Source organism: Miscanthus floridulus, chromosome 10 (assembly GCF_019320115.1).
Source record: "Miscanthus floridulus cultivar M001 chromosome 10, ASM1932011v1, whole genome shotgun sequence".
NCBI classification, from domain to species: Eukaryota; Viridiplantae; Streptophyta; class Magnoliopsida; order Poales; family Poaceae; genus Miscanthus; species Miscanthus floridulus.
This window is the reverse complement of record NC_089589.1, coordinates 116,280,342-116,304,595: the sequence shown is the minus strand read 5'-3', so window position 1 is coordinate 116,304,595 and position 24,254 is coordinate 116,280,342. Positions and strand designations below refer to the sequence as shown.

General features: G+C 39.2%; 1 protein-coding gene across 14 annotated transcripts; it reads right to left on the bottom strand.

Moving 5' to 3' along the window:
• Positions 1 to 6,614: 6,614 nt before the first annotated feature.
• Positions 6,615 to 23,727, bottom strand: LOC136487018 (cysteine-rich receptor-like protein kinase 44). Of its 14 annotated transcripts, none has more exons than XM_066484127.1 (17): positions 23,632 to 23,727; positions 22,238 to 23,508; positions 18,120 to 18,322; positions 13,431 to 13,686; positions 12,249 to 12,471; positions 11,999 to 12,125; positions 11,681 to 11,914; positions 10,657 to 10,851; positions 9,091 to 9,330; positions 8,953 to 9,012; positions 8,812 to 8,874; positions 8,529 to 8,729; positions 7,733 to 7,812; positions 7,549 to 7,650; positions 7,251 to 7,448; positions 7,015 to 7,154; positions 6,615 to 6,746 (listed from the first exon to the last, which is right to left on the bottom strand). In XM_066484127.1, exons 3-14 carry the CDS (start codon positions 18,276 to 18,278, stop codon positions 7,569 to 7,571), a joined length of 1,920 nt encoding a protein of 639 aa, XP_066340224.1. In that variant the 5' UTR covers positions 18,279 to 18,322; positions 22,238 to 23,508; positions 23,632 to 23,727; the 3' UTR covers positions 6,615 to 6,746; positions 7,015 to 7,154; positions 7,251 to 7,448; positions 7,549 to 7,568. The 14 variants fall into 14 exon arrangements, with proteins under 14 accessions (XP_066340224.1, XP_066340226.1, XP_066340225.1 ...); XM_066484129.1 differs by having other exon boundaries at positions 22,238 to 23,366; positions 23,632 to 23,721; XM_066484128.1 differs by having other exon boundaries at positions 22,238 to 23,482; positions 23,632 to 23,714.
• Between the last annotated feature and the right edge of the window lie 527 nt (positions 23,728 to 24,254).

The following is a 24,254-nucleotide window of genomic DNA, read 5'->3' as shown; positions in this document are numbered from 1 at the left end:
AGATGAAGATTTCCCACTTGAGGATCCTGATTTTGTTGACCCAAACAACTTTGACTTCTTTGGTTTTGGGCAACCAGATCAAGGACCAGCCAACCCCCCAAATGGGCCACAGAATCACTTCAATGCCAATGCCACAAATCTTCAGGTCATGGGATGGGCCCCTTGGCCTCCTCAAGTTGATGGCCAGTTTGCTGCACAAGTTCAACAAGGCTTTCAGGCAGCCCAGGTAGCCAACATTGTTTTTGTAGAACCTCAACAATTTGATGCTTAGCAAGAGGAAGCACCACCTCTGATCCCTCTTCAGTCAGAGCCTGTGGAAGAAGTGATTATCAATCCAGTTGCAAATGGTGATCAGATATTTGCAAGGGTTGTGGCTAATCAACAGGAATAGGTCCTAGCTATGGATGAATTCACTGACATAGATTCAGAGGCAAAACCCCAACCTATGGCTTTGCCTATACCACTAGTGGAAATTGTTCCTTTTCCTGACTTCAACAATCTTCAACCTGTGATACCTCTTCCTGAAGATGAAATTTAGCTGGAAGACCTGCTTGGCTTTGATGGCAACAATCATCCTAAACCTGGGCCTTTTGAACAGAACATTTAGCTTGGAATGGTGTAGATTTCACAACCTTCTACAAACCCCATTTTTGGGAATCTCCCTCAGCTTGGACCATCGCCAGAAGCTATCAGGCTTTGGGTAAAATTCTTCTCTCATCACTCTAATGTCTCTAGTCCTATTCTTATTACTCACACTTGGATAGATTTCTTCTCCTTTCTTCTTTTGCAGTCTCCAACCTTTGACTGGGCCAAGGACTTCCTACAATCAAAGGCCTGGGACTTCTTTGGGGCTGAAGCATCTAGTAATGCTACACTTTTTTCCTTGCCAAAAGAATGCCCAAATGTTGATTTCTCTGTCTACAAATATTTTGAGCCATCTTCCTATATTGTCCTAGAACTTCTTGATGATGAGCAGGCCTCAGAAAGGGAAGACCTTCTGCCAAACAACCCTGAAGAAACCATGACACCCAAAAAGAGAAAGAGCAGAACCAAAGGAAAAGCCCCCCTCTTTGAAGGTGAAGTTAGAAGGAGTACAAGGCTGAAGAAGCTAAATAATGGTTTCAAATCTTCTTCCTATAAAGACGAGAATCGCTTGGGTTGCTCAGCTACACCTCCAACCATTTCTCCAAAGGTTATCAGAAACCTTAGTGTTTCCTTCTGTGGTCTGAATCCTAAAGACCTATCACCAACTAAGCTTAATGCCCAGCCAAAGAAGAAGACAACAGTAGGCAAGAAGCAAGACAAGTCTACCTCTGTTGAATCTTCCAATGATGATGAAGCTGCTCCTGGTCCTTAGTAGTTTAGGACCCCTTTTGTTATCTTTTGTGTTTAAATGACTATTAGAACTTGGAAAGTTTTATGTTGGAATGTTTGGGGTATTAACTCTGACAAAAAGTGGGATGTTGTTAGAGGTTGTGTAATGGAAAGCTCTTGTGACATTGTCTGTCTCCAAGAGACTAAAAAGCAATCTTTTGATCATTTGTTCATTAAGAAAATTTGTCCTTCTGTCTTTGATGCTTTTGATTATATCCCTGCTCTAGGAGCTTCTGGGGGCTCTATCGTTATCTACAAGTCTAGTCTCTTCACTGGTACAAAGATCTTCCAAAATGAATTTTGCCTTTCTTTGGAATTCTGCTCTAAGTTTAATAATGACACTTGGATCTTTTCAAATATTCACATTTACCTTCATGCATTGCATTACATACATGTGATGGTGAGACTTATGTGACATGTGTGCTCTCTACATTGATATACATATATATGTCATGTCACTTGATTATGCTCATTTGCTTTGCTTCCGCGTTTTACTCCGATTCAAATGAGTTTTACTTCTTGTACTCATGCTTAATTCATATCTATTGAGTACACCATGTTGGCTTGGGTCATATAAGCATGTCTAACTCCTTTGCTCTTATTGTCAAAAGCTTATATGAACCAAGCATGTTGAAAACCTCACTCATCTCTTTTACATACTAGAGGTTGTGTTGTCATCAATCACCAAAAAGGGGGAGATTGAAATCATCTAGGCCCCTAGTTGGGTTTCGGTGATTAATGACAACACGAGATTACCATGACTAACATGTGTTTTGTAGAGGCAATTTGAGTTAGGTTATGGTAATGGCAATTGATTGGGCAATCATGGTTGTCATGCCCCTATCGATGGAAATCATTTCGGTTTTCAAAGGATGTACGACAAGGTTAAGGATGGACTAGTTCTAAGTGTCGTTTGGTGTTGGAAAGACACTTAGAGTAGTTTAGGACTTTATTTTTCCTTTGGCCATACTATCAAGGGGGTATGGACTAGCAGCTTGACCTAGGTGAGTCTAGTGGGTTAGGTGTGGTGCACACTTGTCAAACCTAGCACTAGGTAGCTCAGGAATAGCCCTAAAATCAATTGGAGTACACTTTATTCACATAGGATTTCGAGTTGGAAGTGAATGGAGGGTCAAATGATTGACCGGACGCTGGTCTGGTTGTGACCGGAAGCTGGAGGGTGAGTCCGATCAGTTCATTTGATCAACTGAAGTTATCTGGTACTGACCGGACGCTGAGTGGAAATGCACCGGACGCTGGGTACCAGCATCTGGTCAACTCCAGAGAGGTTCCAGAGAAGGCTTTTCTTGACCGGACGCGTCCGGTCGGTGCTGACCGAACGCTAGTCAGGATCCGGTAACTGACCGGACGCTGAACAGTGAAGTGACTGGACTCTGGGTGCCAGCGTCCGGTCAACATCAGTAAGGTTCCAGAAAGCATTTTTCTTGACCGGACGCGTCCGGTCAGTGCTGACCGGACGCTGGTCAGAGTCCGGTCAGAGCTTAACGGCTCTTTGCGGGTATAACTGATCGGAGCGTCCGGTCACCCTGTAGAATGCTGACTCAGCCTCCAAACATTATGTTTTGAATGAGGGGGTATAAATACTTACTCCACTCGTCCAAGTGAGGTCTCTTGCCCATTTGTTCAGCTGAGAAACACCTTGAGAGTGCAAGGGAGAGGAAGAGTCTAGAGAGGTGATTGAGATTTGAGAATCCAAGATTAAGGTCCTCATTAGTGCAAGGAGAGTAGCAAGTGTGCATCCACCCTTCTCATTAGGCTTGTCGTGGTCAAGTGAGAGTCTATGCTTGTTACTCTTGGTGATCGCCATCACCTAGACGGTTCGGTGGTGGTTGGGAGTTTGGTGATCATCCGGCAGAGCTTGTGGATGACCCAACTCAAGTTGTGAGTGGTTGTGGGCGATTCACCATAATGGAGTGTCGAAGAATCAGCCCATAGAGAGCACTTGATCCTTGCGCGGATCAAGGGGGAGCTACACCCTTGCGCGGGTGCTCCAACGAGGACTAGTGGGGAGTGGCGACTCTCCGATACCTCGAGAAAACATCGCCGCATTCCTTTCCCTCTCTTTACTTTGAGCATTTACATTTGTACAATTCATTTCATGTCTTTACATTCCTAGAATTGCCATGCTAGAGTAGGATTGGAACCTAGGGTACAAACCTTTTGTGCGGTAGAACAATAGAAACACATTCTAGGCACAAAGGGGTGAAGTGGGCTAAGTGTAGAGCTTAATTATTGTACAGAATTTAGAATTAGCCCAATTCACCCCCCCCTCTTGGGCATCTTGATCCTTTCAGTCATGAACAAGACTGATCTTGGAATGCAAGCTCATCAAAGTCCAACATTTGGTTCGTCGGCAGCCCGACAATGCTTCATTGCGAAGGTCATAACTCGTCCATCCGGAGTGCGATTGAGGTCAATGAACACTTGATGAAAAGATTATTTGATAAGCTTTCAAATAGATCTGGTCCTACCTCAATATCACGTCGGCAAGGTCTTCAAATCATCAAGACATTCTGCCGCTGTTTCTGTCGGGTGCTTCAATGTCGTCGCGGGCTTGTTATTCACACTAGGGACCCAGGCCCAAGTTGGAGCAGGCCCCAAGAAGATGGAGAACACCTAAGAGATGCCCAAGGACATCCTCTTCCTTGGCCACCACCTTAGGAGGCAAGCAAGGGAGTCCAAGCCAAGTTGGTGGCCCAATCCAAGTTAAGTTTGAGTCCATCTCGAGCTCTAGTAGCAGCGTGTAGTAAAACGGACGCCCAGGTCGCATACGGACTCCGTTTTCGACGATCCACATATGGTAACAAAACCAATGGAAGTGGTCCCATGTCAAAATTCCTTTCCAATCAACGGGAATCGTCGAAAGAAGTTGACGTCTAGAATCTGTCAAGGTGTTGCGTCGACATCTTTTGGGCCGTTTGGGCCTTGTAACATGCCGGGGCTCCTTAGGGACGTGAATAAGGGTGCTTGCATGCCCCTTAGGCTATATATTCAGTAGCTGCCGCTTACGTTAGGGTTTGGTTTTTTGCTTTAGATTAATCTGTCTTTGAACAGTCGCCGTTATTGGTTTGCAAGACCCTAACTTCGAGTGCTTAATCATTCATCTGCAATTGTCACTTCAATTGAATTGCGCTTTATCTTGTTCTTGCTTGTATTCTTCGATTCGCAGCAGGGATTAGCCTTGTTGGCGAGGTCAACCGGATTGTGACACGGTTGATAACCAGAGGAGACGTGCTGCTAAGGTTGCAGGGTACGGGTCTGTGTGATTTGAAGCCGGATCGGTGTGTCGCTTTCCACCCAAATCGATAGTTATCTTGAACCTGGCGAAAGATTGGGAACCCCGTCTCCATCAAGTGATATCAGAGCATCAGGTATACCGTGAGGTTCACATCGATACCCCTAGTTCGAGTGTTTTTGCTTTCGTCCTATAAATCCAAAAAATTGCACCACAAAAAAATATTTGTGTTCATCGTTTTCCCCTAGTCCTATCACCCATTGTGCCTCTACAATTTTTTTATTTCACATTGTTTTATTAAACGGTCGTCCCTCATGTGTCATTGTGTTCGCCATGTTTAGGTCTCGTTCATATCTGGTTCCTGGTTCACGCTTTGAGTTTGCTGGTCACCGTATTTTTTGCAAAAGAAGAAATTACGGCTAACCTAGAATAGGGCTGTCACTTTGTCAAAAAGGAAACGGACACCGAGTGACACAAGAAGCTGAATTGCGTACTATACAGTTGAGACTAGTTGGTTTGTCCTATTAGCTGAAGCTTCCTATATATATATATATATATATATATATATATATATATATATATATATATATATATATATATATATGCATATTGTTTATTCGATGAAAGTAACACTTGGTTAGAGAGTCCTATAATCTTTTTGACTCTACGTTGAAGTTTCCAATCTGCTAATGCACTAATTAAAAACTAAGGAGGCGTTTTCAGAAAAGCATAGCAGGAGCCTGCCTCACGTTTGCCCAGTAACTCTACATTTAGTGCTGGAAGCTTTGGACTGCCTATAACCTTGTGTTTGAGCAGCGTAGTTCAACCTGTCCTGTTGCATAAAATCTTCTAGCTGTTCCTCGCCTGTAGAGTGCAGTTTGTTGTCAAGTTGAGTTGTAATATATTGCTGCAGTTTGGGTTCTCTGGTTGAAAAAAAAGAATAAAAGACAAAGGTGCAAAAAAAGCCACACCCTAAAAAAAAAGAGAAACAAGGCAAAGAGGTGCAAAAAAAAAGAAGAAAAATAAAAGAGCCACACCAAAAGAAAAAGAAAGTGACAAAAAAAATTCAGAATTGCTGTCATCTTTTGAGTCCTCACGCCGAGTTGTATTGTTGCTTACTTGAGTTAGGTCCAAGACGAGCTTAGGCTGGCGACATAGACTAAATTATTGCTATTTCTTGCTACCATATTTTAAGCATCCCAAGCTCAACATATATACTTCAGATCAGTACAGAAAAAGATTCTTGCAATCTCGGTACCACGCCCTCACCGGTACCACGCCCTCACCGGTATCACGAACCAGTCGCCAGTTGTACCAACCACTATTTGCTTTGGTAAGAACACTTGTAAGAGCTTGGTAAGATGTGTGAGTGTGATTCTACTGACCCATAAATAGTTGATAGGGCATTTATTTTTATTGCTAACAATGCCAAACAACGAGTTTCTTTTTAAGAGTGAATCGCAGGACATCATGGACCGACTGTCTACAAGGATGGATGAAATAATTGCAAAAGTGGGCACCAGAGCGTGCACACGATTGTCCTCCTATGCTACAGTAACACTCCAGTACAAGCCTCTATCAGCGTGCGAACTGTATCTCAGAACACTCCCGTACAAGCTCCTTCTGTCAGCGAACTGTATCTCTGTCTGTTGGCACTGAACTGTATAGGGGTATTATCGTAATTCAGCATCATTTCTTGGCATGCATGCTCAGTCCTAGAATTGCAATTTTTACGGGATCAAGGGAGTACGTGCTATACTACACAACAGCTAGTAACATTTTGGGTTTCTCTTTCGTAACCAGTAAGATACCATGATCATGGAGAAACAATGTACTCAAGAATACAATGTACAGGCTTTGGTTACAGAGTGCGAACGTAGGCGCCAATTGCTTCGATGTAATTGTCTCCGTGGGCAAAGAAGCCAACTATCCTGCTGTGTCTCTGCACCGGAACGTGGAAAGCAGCTCCAAGCTGTGTTCCGAAAGGCCCATGTGTTTTGCCTGTGTTGGTGACAAGAGTAAGAGAAGATATAACATTTGGTATTGATCTGTCCCATGCACATGGATGAAATGTTCCAGAAACTTCCACTATAAACTCTTCAGGATCAAGATGAATCTGCAAAAAGGAACAGAGAGAAAAAAAAATAGCAATGGTTAATTAAGCTGATGTCTATATATTTTAATTTGGACAAGGTGTGCTGCATATTGTTTAATACAGTAAGGGCATTATGTTTGGATGCTCATGTATGATGTATTGATCCCAATCCATATGTGTTAGAATGGTTTGATATGGAATTTAGTTGAACCAAACCACTTCAATAGACATTGGATTGATGTGAATATACATAGACATCCAAACTTAGGCCTTAACAGGTTTTACTCACCGGTCACCCTACCAGCGCAGCACACGAATCTGTCACCAGATGGAGTTCAATGATTGGCTTGGAAATTTTGGTGGTAGCAAACAGTAAAAAACCTGGGCACGCATTACCTTTTCCATACTACTAGTATAAAAAACTGCCTCCTGCTGGTTATTTATTATTTTTTCAAAAAGAGATAAGTTATGATGGACCACATGAATTGCATATATAAACTAGATTTCACTACGATTGAGGCTCACCTTTCGGCCGTTTCCTCCACAGCCGCCCCATGGACCGGCAGTGTGCTGCTGCCCATTGTGGTCACTGTATATATACTCAAGTGAATTTATGATAGCCCCACTGAAAATTGTCACTCTTTGCAGGTGATGTGGTTTTTCTGTGATGTCATGAAGAACATTTCCATCTCCGCCCCAAGGTCCAATCCTGGCCACCTCAGCCTGCAATTAAAAAAAAACCGATTCAGTAAAAAATTAGAACGAACGAACCAACAAGAAGACAAATTTCAACTAAAATTAATATGGAATAATAAATTAGTACCTCTTCTTTCCTAATTAATTTTAACTCAGGATTTGTGTAGACACCGATTGCATTGAGATATCGTCCAGAACTCCCAAAGAAACCAACAATGCAGCCATTGCCCTGCATTGGAATGTGAAAAGATGTTATTCTCCCTTTTCCAAATGGTCCGTAGCTATGAGCGTTGGTGACAAACGTAAGAGACGTTATTATGTTTAGTTGACTATTGAATGTACCGATTGATCCGGATACTCCTATAAGAAACTCCAAAGGCCCTAGCTGAAACTGCAAGAAAAACAGAAATTATTCTCACATTGAAATATACACCCCCAGACAATTATGAATACCTAGGCTCAGGTAGTAACTTTTAGGGCCATTTGAAACGTAGGAATTTTGCGGGAGTTGTATAGGAATCAGTTCATTTTCACTAGAAAAACACATAAAACAAGAATTTTTCCTCCATTCCAAAGGGGGCCTTAGTGGTACCATGCCTTTGGGGAGGTATTTATCAAGATTTACCATACATTAGTATAACATATGAGGTACACAAAACTATTGCCATCTTATGTACAACTTTTAGCACCTTAAATTAGAATTTAGGAATGTCTTAAAAACCCTAATTTATTAGGGAAGATCCAACTTAGAAACTATGAGATGGTTTTCATACTTACCAAGTCAAGTAGACACTACAATATAAACCACATTCTGAATGGATAGTTTCTTCAAAATTATATTTCGTGTTTGCATGTACTACATGAGAGTTTTGGAGAGAGTGGCATTACAATTCAGCAGGGACAATGTTAATTAGGAGTCATAGTATCAAGCTGGTTATCTGTCTCTGGTTAGTTCTCTCTGCATGTGCATGTATTGGGATGTAGTCCCCCGAATTTAAAACAATAACCATGAACTTCATAAATGCAAATTTAACTTTGTGTTGCACACATCTAAACAATATAATTCATATTGGTACAGGAAAGATTTATTCTGTTCATCACACTCACAGAGTTATTGTCTCCTCCATGGCCGCCCCAAGGGCCTGTAGTGTGGTACTGGCCATCGTGGTCGGTGTATGAAAACTCAATTGAATCGATAATAACTCCGCTACTAATTTTAACCCTATCTAAACGGTAGGGTAGAATTTTGATGTCATGTGGCTTTCCTCCATCTCCACCCCATGGGCCAAATTTGGCATACACATCAGGCTTGGGAACAGGAATTAACACTAGAAATTAGGAAAGTTATCTTGAGAGTCGAGAGCTAGATTTCATAACGATTAATGCTCACCTTATGATCGCTACCTCCACATTCTCCCGATGAACCTGCACTATGCTGCTGCCCATTGTGGTCCTGGATAAAAACTCAAGAGTGAACTCATGATAGTTCCATAAAAAATTGCCATTCTAACTAAATGATGTGGTTTATTACTATGATGTCATGAAGAACCCCTCCATCTCCACCCAAAGGCCCAATCCTTGCAACCCTAGCCTAGAAGTGAACTGATTAAGTAAAGTTTTGAATGAAAACACAGATAAAAAAAACTAGTATGGACTAAATTTGTAGTACATCTTGGTTTGTGTAGACACCAATCGCATTGAGATATTGGTTGGAACGACCAAAGAAACCAATAACCCGGCCATTGTTTTGCATTTGAATGTGGAATTGTGTTCCTCGGCCTTTTCCAAATGGTCCATAACTACGAGTGTTGGTGACAAACGTAAGTGATGTTATAACATTTATTAGACTTTTGAATGGACCGATTGTTCTAGATACTCCTGTAAGAAACTCCGAAGGACCTAGTTGAATCTACAAGAGAAAGAGAAACAATATTTCACATTGAAATATCCTGTAGACAATCATGAGTAGTCAGATACTGCCTTGGAGAGGTATCAAGATTTACCTTTACTACAACATAGGAGGTATGTGAAATTGGCATCTCGAGTACCAAATTTTAGTACTTTAAATTATAACTTAGGAATGTCATCAAAATCCCTAGTTTACTTATGATTCTTTATAGAATTATATATGAGTCCAAATGTTACCACTAGGCTACTGCAAATCCAATCTTTCACAGCAAGTTCTACAAAGATGACATGCTTTATGAAGAGGGATGATATACCCTTATAGTAGTAGTATCATGGTGTTCTTTCTTAGTAATTATTAGAAGTCAATTAATTGTTGTATGAATCATGGATATGATAAAGTAACCAAGATGTGTTCTCAAAGAAATGTTTTCATGCCCAAGGTGTACCTCAATGAAGGCCTTTCTTACCTCACTTATTTCATTACAGTTTTACCATGTCAACAAATGTCCTAGCAGCAACAATTTAATGCCTACTACCTCCATCACACAAAAGAGTGATGGTTTAACTTTTGTGGTAAGTGAAACTATCTCAAGTTTGACTAAGCTTTTATAAAAAAAGCTAACATTTATGATATCAAATAATTGTCCCTAAATTCACCATGACACATACTTTCAAATTAACCTATTTCATGTTATTAATTGATATTCTTTTCTATAAACTTGGTCAAACCTGCATAGTTTGATTTAGGACAAAGATAGATGACCGCCACCTATGGTTTTACCTGATTTAGCATTGGAATTAAAGAAAGAGAGAAAAGTAGTGTCATCCTAGTGATATAGCTTGGTCTCAATATCCGAGGTAGGAAACTACTCAGACATGACAGGCCACTCACAGCTTTGGGTCCAATGTGTCAGACATTCTCTTGCGTGGTAGTCGAGTCATTGTGTTATATATTTCCCATGGGAACTATGAAAATTTTGCCATTTGTGAAGGGGTGGTGTGAATCAATCCTACCTTGTCAGAGGTACATACAATATATGCAATAGATAATTTACTAGAGGTTATAAAACATCACTAATAGCAGACTACACATTGGATGGGTTGTATTGCTTGTACTCGCATTTATATGAAACGAGAGTTTTGGAGTCATATCATCATGCTAGCTACCTGCATTTGCCTATGCATGCTGGCATGTCTTGAGATGTAGTCCCCCAAGCTTAAACAATGATTACATCCACAAGTGCAAATTTAACTTCGTGCAGTGTTGCACACATCTAAATAACATCATTTATATTTGTACAGAAAGCATTATTCTTTTCATGCTCACCTTATTCTTACCCTCCTTACCGCCCCAAGGCCCAATAGTGTGGTGCTGTCCATAGTGGTCAGTATATGAAAACCCGATAGAGTCGATAATAGTTCCACTGCTAATTGTTATGTTGTCCAAGAGGTAAGGCAACATTTTGATGTCTCGTGGCTTCCCCCCATCTCCACCCCATGGCCCAAATTTGGCAAGCTCAAGCTGTGGCACACCAATTAAGATTAAAAATCCATAAACTGAAAAAAATAAGATTAATTGACATTGCCATAGAAATATATGAACAAGTGCGTTTATATAATGGAAAGTTAATTAATCCATATTAGTCTATTATTTATTCTCTCAGTCCCTAAATACAAGTATTTGAAGCTTTCAAATTCATCACTAAGTATGAAACATTTGAAGGATGAAATTGCTCAACACTACAAATAATTAACTAAACATATCATTCGATGCATCCATTAGCAGAACGCATTGCCTACAATTATGGCAATATGTGGGTATGCCCAAACCAACAAATGATTAATTGAGCCTACCATTTATACTGCATTGATTAACCAAAAATAAAACTGCAATTATACCAATCGAGCGTGGTTATAGCTGTTTAGTTAGTGCATTATGGATTTTTTTTTTCCTCTTCTAGCTTAAATTGTCCCGAAATTGCTAGATATGTGTATATTTAGGGACGAATGGAGCATACAAATGTGCACTTTTTATATGTGTACTGACGTGTTGTTGGCTTGAAATTAAAGATACGTAAGTATATGAAATATGTAATATTTGTACGAAATGTGGCAATTGAATGATGTAGGGGATGGACATTGTTTGTATAAAATGTGACTTAATTTGTAAATGTGTGATTTATATATATGGATTAATATGCAAAGATGTATGGAATAAGCTTACAGAGACGGTTCCATACATAAAAAATGTATATTGTGGAATTTAAACGGTTCACACAAAATATGCCTATGTTGCTATCCTACATATAGTGAAAATGTCTAATATATTATCCCGATAAGTATGTACATACCTGACAGGCATTTGGAGTAGGCCCAGCGACCAATTTGACCCTTGCTTCTGTTTCCTCCAGTGTAAGTAGGATATCCTCTGTCGTTGGCCTATCCTTTGGTGCAGGCCGTGTGCACCTCTGTAATATCTCGAAGCACGCTTTTATTTGCTCTTTGTAGCCTATTTCCAATAATTGGGTCTGCTGCCTCATTTGTGATGAATCCTTTTCCAGCCTAATCATCCAGCTCTCTAGTACCTGGCTAACAATGTATCTCCTTATTATTACAAGAATATACATATACACACACAAAATCTTATATATATTTCTTCTTCAACATACATCTTGATTAGTGGTATCTGCCGAGTTACGTCCCTTCACCATGTGTCTGATTATCACACCCAAGCTATATATGTCTGACTTGATTGTGATCACTCCATTATCTAAGTACTCAGGTGCCATGTAACCCCTGCATGCATGAACACTGATAATGTCACGGCTGACAACGGAGAAAAAACATTTTGATATCTTTGATTTAAAAAACGACCTGCAAGGATAATATCCCTATTTTTTTGGTATATACATAGCTCACCATGTTCCGCGTCTTAGTTGTGTGATCGTGCGGCTTTTTTCATCCCCCAAGAGCCTTGACAAACCAAAATCTGCAATTTTAGGCACCATGCCATCGTCAAGCAATATATTGTCCGGTTTTAGATCTAAATGAATTATGTTCTTCTCGTGCAGATAGTGCAAGCCCAGACAAATTCCTTTTATTATTTGGTAACAAACATGCCATGGAAGTCCACATGGTCCAGCTGAAAAACATGAATATCACTCATTGTACGTCAACAATAATAATAAATAAAATAAATCCTCAAATCAACAATGGAAATAGTACATAAAAATGCATTCTATTAAAACTTCATATAGTATTTTGCTCTCTCTATTCCAAATTATAGTTTACTTTGATCAAAATCAGGCCTTCTGTAACTTTTACCTAGTTTTTAGAAAATATATATTAACATCTATAGGTTTCCAAATAAATGTACTATCATGACCTTTTTTTCATGAAGAATTTACTGAAACTAATTTCATGTTGTAGATGTATGTGCACTTTTCTTGGTCAAAATTAAATAGTTACATCATTTTCTTGTACACAGAGACGGGGAAATAGAATATTCATAATGGTGTATTCTATAATGTTGCATCATTTTGCAAAGTTTCTTATGCATGGAGAAGAAACATTCATAATAGTGCTTTCCCCTGTTCCAGTGTCTCACGGAACAAAGCCACTTGTTTGTGCAGTGATGTAGACATAACCGATTGGTCAAGTGTCTTGTGAATAAAACCTCATTGCAGTGCGCTGTAAAACAAAATTTTCATTTGTTTTATACAATTTTACATTGCAGTAGCTTTTGAATGTGTCCTACTAACCAATACAATTATGGTTTCTAAAGCTTATGCTGATGTATACTTCACACATCTACTGCTCTAGTCTTACAAGCTTGACATTTTGAACAGAATATAATTAAACTTGTTGAACTTGATGATCAATAACTTTTAAGATATCTACTCTAAAAAGTAGTTACATGTGTGCATTTTTTCTTGGAAAGTGCAACCACAATCTCATAAATTCATTACATATTTCAAACACATGGAAGACCATGCTAAATCAAAAGTGCAACATATTTTGGACTCAATGGAGTACTAAGATTGGAAAGCCCATCCATTTCGAGTAACTGGATCACATGTTTAAGTTATTCCACAATCATACCAGTAAGATGCTTGTGAAGGCTTCCATTACGCAAATACTCAAAGCAAAGCAACCTTTCTTGTTTTTCCGCAAAAATATTTTTCCCTTCTTGATGCACGACGACTTCCTGTGTTTCCGCACAGTACCCAACAAACAAGACTATATTGTGGTGCCTAATATTCATTAGACAATCAACCTCGCGATGAAATGGTTCGTCTTCGATTGCATGAGCTGAGTATAACTTCTTGACAGCAACAAGGCCATCTTCAAGCACTCCCTGTAAGTTTTGAACTACTCTCCTCAATTTTTTATATAATATTTCCACAAGCATGTATCTATTTAAGAGTAAAAATGTACAATGGCTAGAAAAAAGAAATAATCTATAAATTCTGATAGAATATTTGTTCATTTATTTTTGTGGATGCCCTGTGAGATTAAATCATAACTAATTATTTAAATAAACTAGACGTGAACCAACAATTCAAATAGGTATGCACAATTGCCAACATCTAGAGGTGAATTAACAATTCAAATAGGTATGCACAATTGCCAACATCTAACTTAAGAAAAGGCTTATAATGATGTACTCCCCCTAGTCATAAATACTTGACATTTTGGACAAGATCTGGTCAAACATGTAAAGCAGCGACAAACCATAACTCTTATAAAATTTATATTTTGGAAACATGAAAGTCACATAGTTATATCTATCTTAAAATAATTTGAAGTTGTTGTAATTTGGTGTTTGACATAGTTATACATACTTATTTTCTACAGTTTAGCTTATATGAGGTGGAAAACAAGTATGCACATCTTACCAAAATCTGCTAGTATAAATGCACCTGATTTCTACCTGCTAATTAATCACGTTAACGGTTTGAACCGTGTGAAATAATCACCAGAGTAAAAATAGTCTTCTTCCTCTCAGAGCTCTGCCAATGTTTAGACCGTGCTGCTATATGTCCGAAAAATAGTGAGCTCAAGGGAGGTGGATGTAGTTTTGCTGGTATGAAAGAGGAAATCCAACTTTGGTGCCAGAAACATTTCAATCGCGGATCCAAGTTGCAATGTCTTAGCAAGCTAGGTGTCTCGATGATTTTGTAAATTAGCTAAAGTGACATCAATTATGATGCATGGATAGGTTTTGGTTAGATGGAGGATAGATCTATACTATATGGACCTAGAGCTTCAATTTTATGATCAGACGTTTCAAAATTGGTAGAGAAGTATGTGGTTGTACATATATCTTGCTAGTTGGCCTTGAAACAAATTTAGTTAATTTCACTAGTATTTTAAGGTGTGAACACAATGTTTTCAAATTCCAAGGTCTGCCTTTTTACTTGGGTCACACATTTAAATCGAGCTATATATTATCTGAAAGGAGTACCTAAATATCATAATGTGCCATATCAAATAATTTTTAGTGAATTTCGTTAAACTTTCATTGTATGAATGTGACGTTTAGTTGCAGGTGCTCGGTTTTAACATGGGTCCACACATATATCTAGACTCCCTTATTTGCATCAATTAGCTTTGTCAAATTTGCTAAATTTTTAGATGTGAACACTAGATTTTAAATCCAAGATCTAGTTTTTGACATGGAACCACATGTAGATATACTGATTCTGTTGTTATTAGATCATCATTGATTGCCTTGGTCTTAAAAGGATTGGATTATACATTAGTCATTTTCCACTGAGTTTATAATGGATTACGAATTGAACATTCTTTTCCTTACATGTCATCATCAACTGGTATTTTGTATTCATAGTTGGAACAAAATCCGGTTTTGGCTCTACGTCTAATGAATTTCGTAAAGTGGGTCACGTGTGTGGCCCTACAATGTGTTTCATGAGGTCATTATCGCTGATTTACACTATGAGTTCCAAGATCAATATCAAGCCCCCTCCCCCCTCGATGGCATCGTTCTATTCAACCACCTCATAGTTGCCCCTATATATCATTTGAATTATATTGTTTCCTTAAGCAGTATTCAGCGCAGTAGCCATAGTGGCCAATCTCAATGGGTGGATATTTTGTTGATTCTAAGAACATCTGCAAGAGTTTCCAAAACCCAATTCCAATCTTATTTTTTTGGCAAGATTGAAAAAAACCTCTCCCACAATTCCTCATCTCAACTCCCAATATTTCTACACTTGGCAAAATTGATCCAATTGCACAAATATATACGTGTCTATATCCAAGCGGCCGATCTAGAGGTGTGAGGATGCATCGAAGAAGGATAGGGTTCACAATGCAAATGTACAAGAGAAAGAAAGTATGCAAATGTAGAAGAGAAAGAAAGTATAGAACTGGCTGGGATGATTTGAAAATAGTCCTGGATTTTGGATACAAAATTGCCTTATAGCTTTTAGAAGTGAGATGTTGGAAATGGTTGGAGTAAGACGACAAATATGCTCCCTACTTTTTTTAGTAACTTGTAAAACTCATTGGTTTACCCATTTTTTTGGGAACAACTGGAGATGTTGTAAGAGGGCCACATCATTTAGAGCTATTGCATTGATGGATGAAACCACAGCTTCCAATGCATAGTTTTAGTTTTGTTTTATTGGCTAGTCGTAGAATTTAATGTGCCCGATGCTAGTGTGGAACAATTTCCATGTTTTGAAAGTGTACATTGAGTGGCATCTAGATTAAACCACTCCTTCAGCATCTCTAATGAAAATGAAACCCTTCACTTAGAGGAAGAGTAGCAATGGTCAGAGGCATGCACTATAGGAAGGAAAACAATGAACAATTCAAATCTTGAGCTTCTCTAGTGCAACTTTGAAGGGAACCATCCCTCAGAGTGTAGTAGGAGTGGATCCCAATTGTCTTATAGCCTACACAATGCCCCTTTGAGTACATATGCTCGTGCAAGGCTTTGTCATGGCAAGGCACGATTGCATCATCCACAACACTATCGAGTATTAGCAAAGGAACAAAGATGCAAATTGAGCGTAGCTTAGATGGCTAGGTTCCTTGTGGTGGAACCTATCTACCCAAGTTCATGCTCTCGACTTCACATGGGTGCTCACATTTTTCAAAATTTTATTTCAGGATTCAATTGTGCAATTCTTTCAGTGCTAGGCAACATTACTTATGGTCAAACATGTCTAACCAAGTTTACGTTCTCGACACGGGTGCTCAAAAGTTTTCAAAATTGTAGTTATGATTTTGTTGATTGTGTGACAAAATGACAAATGGGACTAACGTGTGCTAGTATATAAGGACTTAGTCTGACATATGCAAGTTGATATACTTGGGAGAGTGCACCTCAATGGAAGACCAAGTGTACGTGATGAATACTCCAAAACATCAGCAAACAACCCATCATGAAGAAACAAAATTAAACAAAGAAACATAGACCACCAGAGCTTTGAACAGTAGCACCAGACTCAGATCAAGACCACCACATTAATTGTTCATCATCATGAGGACCTGATGAAATGCTTCATTGGATGATCTTGTGATAAACTTGAGCCATTAGAATATTACTACTATAGCTTTGTTTTAAGGATTAGGAAAAAGGCATGCCAGGATCAATGGAAGGTTCAGTGATAGGAGAAATCATGCACCCTAGTTATTTGATGACTACAAAAGCACACCAAAGACATAGTGGGAGGCACCGAAAGGTCTAGTTCCCATTGAGAATTTTCTTTGGACCATGATGTGATGTGTACTAGGGCACAACAACCAGGTGAGTGCAACCCATCGGATGTTCTAGTGATGGCCATTTACAACCACTGGAAGATCTAGTGATCGCATAATGTGTGAAATTGTGTGCAACAACTAGTTGTGTACTTGCGGCTATTATACATATGGATTTAGCTCATTCTGAATTGTTGTAGTGGGATTATATGTAGACACACATATTTGTGGTCTCTAGCCTCAAAAGTGTTCAAGAGAAGGTTAAGTCTTTAGTGCTAATGATTAGTTCCCGGTTTGGACTAGTTAGCTCATTTCTTTAGGTATTACCATAGTGGCAGGCTAGGTTTGCATATCTCTTTGCTTGTTATGCTTGCGTGCACCAAATGTTGTAATTTGTAATCTGGGGCTTGCACGTCTTCTACTCTTGTGAGACCCTCAAATATCATTTGTTGTGTGGTCGCCGTTGTGTGAGAATGAGAGGCCCTTGGTTTTAGCCAAAACCTCTACTGAGTGAAGAATATAGAGTCTTTCGGATGAGGCAATGTGAATACCCACCTATGCATAGTAAAGCCCTTCGGCTATTTGCGTGGAGTTACTCGACTGAGAGCTTGGCTCTATAAGGGCTTCCTTACTAGGGACTCCAACAAGAATTAGGGAAAAGGGCGGCCTTTTCAATACATTTGTAAAAAGCTGCCATGCAGGAGTTTGCATTTTCCATAACTCTTTATATACCCATTGTATTCTTTGACCTGGCATGTATTGATTGCTTTACTTTCTTAGAATAGTTAATAGGATTGGAATCTATGCTACAAAACTTTTGTGTGATAGAGATATCATCATAAGCAGCAGAAATCTAGTGCACATCTAGATTGACTTATGTAGGTGTTTATATGTGCCAAGTTTGCCTAGTTTTAACAGACCCTAATCCACCCCTTCTAAGGGTTTCATAATCTGTTGGAAAAGTGTTCTCATTACTGAATAAATATGTAGTGAAATACTTTTTATATTTTATTAGGTTTTGAAATGCTTTTGTGACTAGAAAGGAAAAGTCCCACATACCTTGTATACTTCCCCATATCCGCCACAACCAATAAGGTTGTCCTTGGAGAAGTTGTTTGTGATGGTTTCCAAGAAGTGTTGCTTAAGACTCAATGGCTCTCCTATTTTATCACATAGCATGTACTCGAGAGTGCGATATGTATCAACTTGAGTGGCCATTTCTTTTCTGTTGTACTTTCTAGAAGATCAAATATGTTTCCCTACTACACAAAATAAACAAGATGGAAGTTAACCTTATAGTACAACAGGGGGTATATATGGAGAATATTTTGAAAAATCAATCCACTATAATAGACAATAAGTGACATCACATCATATTACTAAATCTTTGTTAAGAAACATTAGGTGAAACATGAGCTATTCAGCTCTAGATTCCTATTTGCAGAGCTATTCAAAGGATATTCCTTTTGCATACCTCTCGTGTTTCTAATAGACTCTCCAATTTTTGTTCTCTATACTCCAATAGATTATAAAAAAATTCCTTGTGTGAAAAAATCATGATAAAGCTATTATATATTACATTAGATGTATGCCCGTTGCACTAGGACCATGAATTTTTGGACTCTACCTTAGTAATTGGATGCAGACGCGTGAGCTCCGAGGACTTCGTATTGGACGCGGACATGTGGATCCGGTTTCATATTGGAAATGGGTAGCACGCGGATGCGTGAGCCCCGAGTGGAGGATGATTCATGCTGTATGCGGATACGTGAGCAAGATCAAGATTTGGTATCACCTGGTAGATGATGACGTTACAGTCTTTTTGGTGTATAGATAGATATAGATTTAGAGAGTAATGTAGTCTCTCAAAAGGGAGAGCGAGAAGGGTGGTTTTTGGAGGGTGGAAAAGATAGAGTGGTGTTGAGAGTCTATTGGAGCATGTTTTTTTATTTGTTTTCTAAATTTATGATAAAGAGCGAGAAGGATGTTTCTTAAATTCGTGTGAAAACTACCATGCATTGTATTTTGTGGTAGAGGACCTCTTGGAGATGCTCTAAAGCAGCGGGAATATCATTTCCAAATCCGTATGATAGGCAACATGAACACAATTATAATTTTCCTAATTGAAGACTTATGTTTTCAAAATTGAGTTAAGTAGAGAAAAGTCTGATTAAAGACTCCAAAGAAGCTTCCATGTTAGTCATTACAAGATGTGCATGGAAAAATAAATCGTGGAAATTCTAAAAAGGTCAGAAACTTAACATTGACTCTATTTGACTTATTTTGTCTTCTAAAAGAACACCTATATCTATGAGCCGGACCAAAGGACCTTTATATAAAATTAAAAATGATTATTATAATAAGTATGAGAAACAAAATATGTGTTACAAAACTAGCTTAGGCATGCATAAACATCGACACATATTAAGCCTCAACAACCCTGAGGGCGCGAGGTCCTCTTGCCCAAAATATATAAGAGGATTTTCACAACCATCATTTGAATTGAGGAAATAGCAAAAATGAAAAAAAAATATAAAGTGGATTAGCGCCACGCCAGACTAGATCTTGCTTGTCCCTATCCATGTGCAATAAGCCAATAATATCATTTTTTTATTAATATGCAGTAGCATGATTAGAGCAAGAGAGTCAATAACTTGTCTATAAGACAAGCCATATCAGCAAAATTAGAGCCAATTCTTACGATAACTTGTCTCTTGATATTCTCTAGCAACCATATTAATTTTTTTTTATTTCTTCCTCCCTTCTCTCGTCCAGCTCAGCCACACGAGCTGATATGCTCGGTGTCACGCCCATTTCTATACTTGCTCTTATTGTAAAAGTAAAGTTTGTTCAAAATCATCTCTAAGAATTGTTAAAAATAGGATACTAGGTACGGTCACTTTTTGCCAAGCAGAAACAGTATTGTAAGCTTTGGTTTTGAGCTGATTTGATATTTATAGTAGAATCTTACTATTACTAATTAGAAGCCCTAACAGAGCCTCCACATTAATCCTCACCAGATGCACTAGAAAAAAAAAAGATAAATACTAAAAATTCTCACATTAATTAGAAACATACAACCACTAAATCAAAGACTCTAGCCATCCATCACCATTGGATCTGTTTTCTAGAAAATTACCCACCTCTGCCATTATAGATAAAAATCACTTTTTAGGAGAAAAAAACATTGACGGTTCGTAGAAAATCTTGATCGATAGTACTAACATTTACAGTTAGTTAGTATAAAATATTGGACGAGTCCTATTATTCACGTCACATGGTAATACATTATTAAAATATCATATCTGCAATAGTACTAACGTTCGTAGTTAGTTAACAAAAACAATATATTAATAAAGCAAAATATATGTATTGAAAATATCACATTATCGACATTCACAATTAGTTAATAAAATATTAGATGAGTTGGATCTTATTAATCACGTCACTTGGCAATAAATTATTAAAATATCATATGTGCAGTAACAACGTTCATAGTTAGTCAATAGAATATCTTTATTAATAAAACAAAATATATGTATTAATTAAATATCAGATGAGTCCTACTAATCGCATTCACTTGGTAATGTATTAATAGATTATTATATACTTCCTCAGTCCAAAAATAAACGCATATTCCACTTTCAAGGAGTCAAACTTTTTTAAATTTGACGAGACGTAAAGAAAATAATAATGACATTTGTATCTCCAAAAAAATTTATTATAAAATTACATTCTATGTTGAATCTAATAACACTTATTATTCTTCATGAATACTAATATATTTATATAAATATTTGACCAAACTCTAAATAATTTGAGTCCTTAGGAAATGAGATGTATGCTTACTTTGGGATGAAGAGAATATGTAGGACCCAACAAGTCCGCAATTAGTTAATCTATTAATAGAAATCTAATGGAAGTGTAATATATTGTTAGAATATGAGAGACAAACAAACAAAATTTTGCATGTGCGGTCGGACTGTTTTATTATATATAAATAAAGAGGAGGCAATTTTCGTCAACGACTCGCAAACTGAAATTAACTTTCAAAATTTACATCTGAATTATGCACCTCTGCCATTAGAACTATAATTCAAGATAACCCATAAATTTGTATCTAAATTACCCACATATGTCACTAACAGAGATAATATAAAATAAAACTTTTTATTATCTAAATTATCCACCTTGACTATTATAAAAATAAATAAATATACCTCTAAATCCACATGTAAATACTAAAATTATTAAATAAACATAACTCTAAATCACCTGTTCTCCGTCCTAGTTCGTCTCTCTCTTTGCTTCATCGAGTGGATGAGGATTCAGATACAGGAAGAAGAGCACGCAGCCGCGGCCCTCTCCACACAAGTCCACTACCGCAGGAATCTTAACCAAACACCTTAACCGAGGTGGTTCTTTTACATTGCCCGCCTAGGCAAAACATTAACCAAGGTGGTTGCTGGGCCGACTGCCCTGCCACGAATAACCGAGGCGAGCAGCTGACCCAACCACCTCGGAATCCATTTTGGAAACACCTTGTAAAAGATTTTGTGCAGTAGTGGTCGATGATATATATGATTGAGCCCTAATCCTGTCTGCGTGCACAGCTTGATGCTCTGTAGCTAGCTTAGCTAGCTCGGTTTCTCCAGTACTGTCTGCGATCGGCCGGCGAGCGCTGCCTTGCCATCAATTTGCTTCCTCCACCGTACCGCCGTACCGGCCGGCGATTATGGGATTCGAAGAAGGGGCGAGCGGGACGCCGGAGGGTCTCTCATATCTGATCCCATTCGGGCCTGTTCCCCGGTGCATGCCCTGTGTTAATTTGGTCATCCATGCGATGCGAGTGGCTGCAAGCTAGTCTCTAATATAAGAACTTCAAAAGGAATCTTAACATTTTCTCCGTGGAACTCGGTTTTATATACAATACGTTCCCCAACCATGCATGCATGCGCAAACATTAAACTATGCTGCAGACTCATTCCGTAGGCATATATCTATGCACATGGATCGGACGAGTTGTATACACAACAAAGTATAGAAATGATGACGACAAGGAACAAGCGATATCCTAAATAATTAATAATAAAGGACTTACTTAATTGGTGTGTGCTAGCTAAATTTAGAAACAAGATACGTATATATATACATACTGTACAAGATAAAGGACTCACCAGCTGGGCAGGGCACCGGAGGATTTGCACGTCGTCCGAGGGATCGATCGGAGGGGACGGAGGAAGCACACCAGGGGCATGCAGGAAACCCGGAGTAAAGACGACGAAGACGACGACGATGACGCAGGCGGCCGAACCTGCACGTCCTTAAATCGAGGCGCAGAGAAACGCGTTGCGGCACCTACTCCCTTCGTCTAGAAAAAAACGTGACGGAGGGAGTACTCATATTATTGGGTCAACGTTCAATGGCTATGGGCGGTCCGCGTATAGAGGCCGGGGGGCCTACGAGGCTCGAGGCTACGACGACGAGACGAGAGGCAAATGAACGGTGTAGCTGCAGACGTTTCCATTCATGCATGACGCATGTGCACCTCCTGGCTCGACGTGCAAGTTGCCAGGCAGTTCAACTGTTCAAGCATATGTATGCGTCGATCTTGAATGGAGAAGGTAAGTCTCAATAGGAGTTTGACGATAGTTTTATGGATGTTAAATTTGTAATATAGTGTAAACAAAGAGAGATGATAAAAGTTTTGGAAAATAAAATTACTTTCATTGGAATAAAACTTGTTTGCATGGTTTCTAACACACGAGAGTCTCCTGAGAACAGGCTTATGAAACCCCACCGAGACTGGCCTAATATGAGGACCGGATGAGTAGTTGTTGGTCTTTTTCTTTTTTTCAAAAAAGGAATTAATATATATAGTTTTTCTAGAAAGACACTCAATAGAGTGTCTCAACAATAGCTCATACAAAATTATAACTTGACACAGAATGACCTTAAAAAATAAAAGTACATTAAATATCAAGCCAGTCATCTTCTTCCTTTGATCGTCCGTTGCCTGTCAAAGATTGAAAAGCGCACTGAAGAGACAGCAAAGGAAAGGGACACCTACAATCACCCTCGCCATACAAGGCTTTGAAGACTGACAACGAGATCTAGGATCCACTGAAAGAACATCGGCTAGAGATATCCTCCAAGGAACACAGGCTTATAATCCTTCATCATAAGATCGGGGTATTGGAGATGCCAGACCATACAATAGAACGAACCAAAAGAAGAGGTCAAAGTCACCGTGAAGAGAGCCAGCTGACTGCTTCCCTTGATAAACACTCCAACTGCCATCGAGATCTGAAGAAAACCAACAGACCAAACTCTCATTGTCCTTCGTCAACGCCAGATCGAACATCGAAGAGGTAGGGAAAGGCCGAAGAGACATTATTCTAACGCTTCATCGTGGCCACCACCTTGTCGATGATGCCAGAAACCAAGCCTTAGAAGAACAAAGATCAATAAAAAACTAAAAACTACGGAGGGATAGGGTCCCCACTCCTATGGACACCGGTGTGGTCGGATTCATATATATTAGTACTACTAACAAGATCACAGTACATACCTGGGGGAGTGTTCGGCTGAACTGGATCAATAACGCAGGCGGCCGAACCTGCACGTCCTTAAATCGAGGCGCAGAGAAACGCGTTGTGGCACCTACTCCCTCCGTCCAGTTCTAGCTTTGAACCTGGACACCACGTGGACGGAGGGAGTACTCATATTATTGGGTCAACGTTCAATGGCTATGATTGGGTCAACGTTCAATGGCTATGGGCGGTCCGCGAATAGAGGCCGGGGGGCCTACGAGGCTGGAGGCTACGACGACGAGACGAGAGGCAAATGAACGGTGTAGCTAGCTAGTGCAGACGTTTCCATTCATGCATGACGCATGTGCAGTCACAGTCGCACCTCCTGGCTCGACGGGCAAGTTCCACGCAGTTCAACTGTTCAAGCATATGTATGCGTCGATCTTGAATGGAGAAGGTAAGTCTCAATAGGAGTTTGACGATAGTTTTATGGACGTTAAATTTGTAATCTCCTACAACTAAAAAGAACAAAAGTAAGATAATTTTTTGGTGCGACTTTTTTTTGGGTCGTTTCTTCCTTTCGGCCGTGCGATACCCCGCGCGATAGAAAAAGAAATTGTCATCCTGCGATCCCCGCCTGCTTTGAAGGAAACAAATCGAT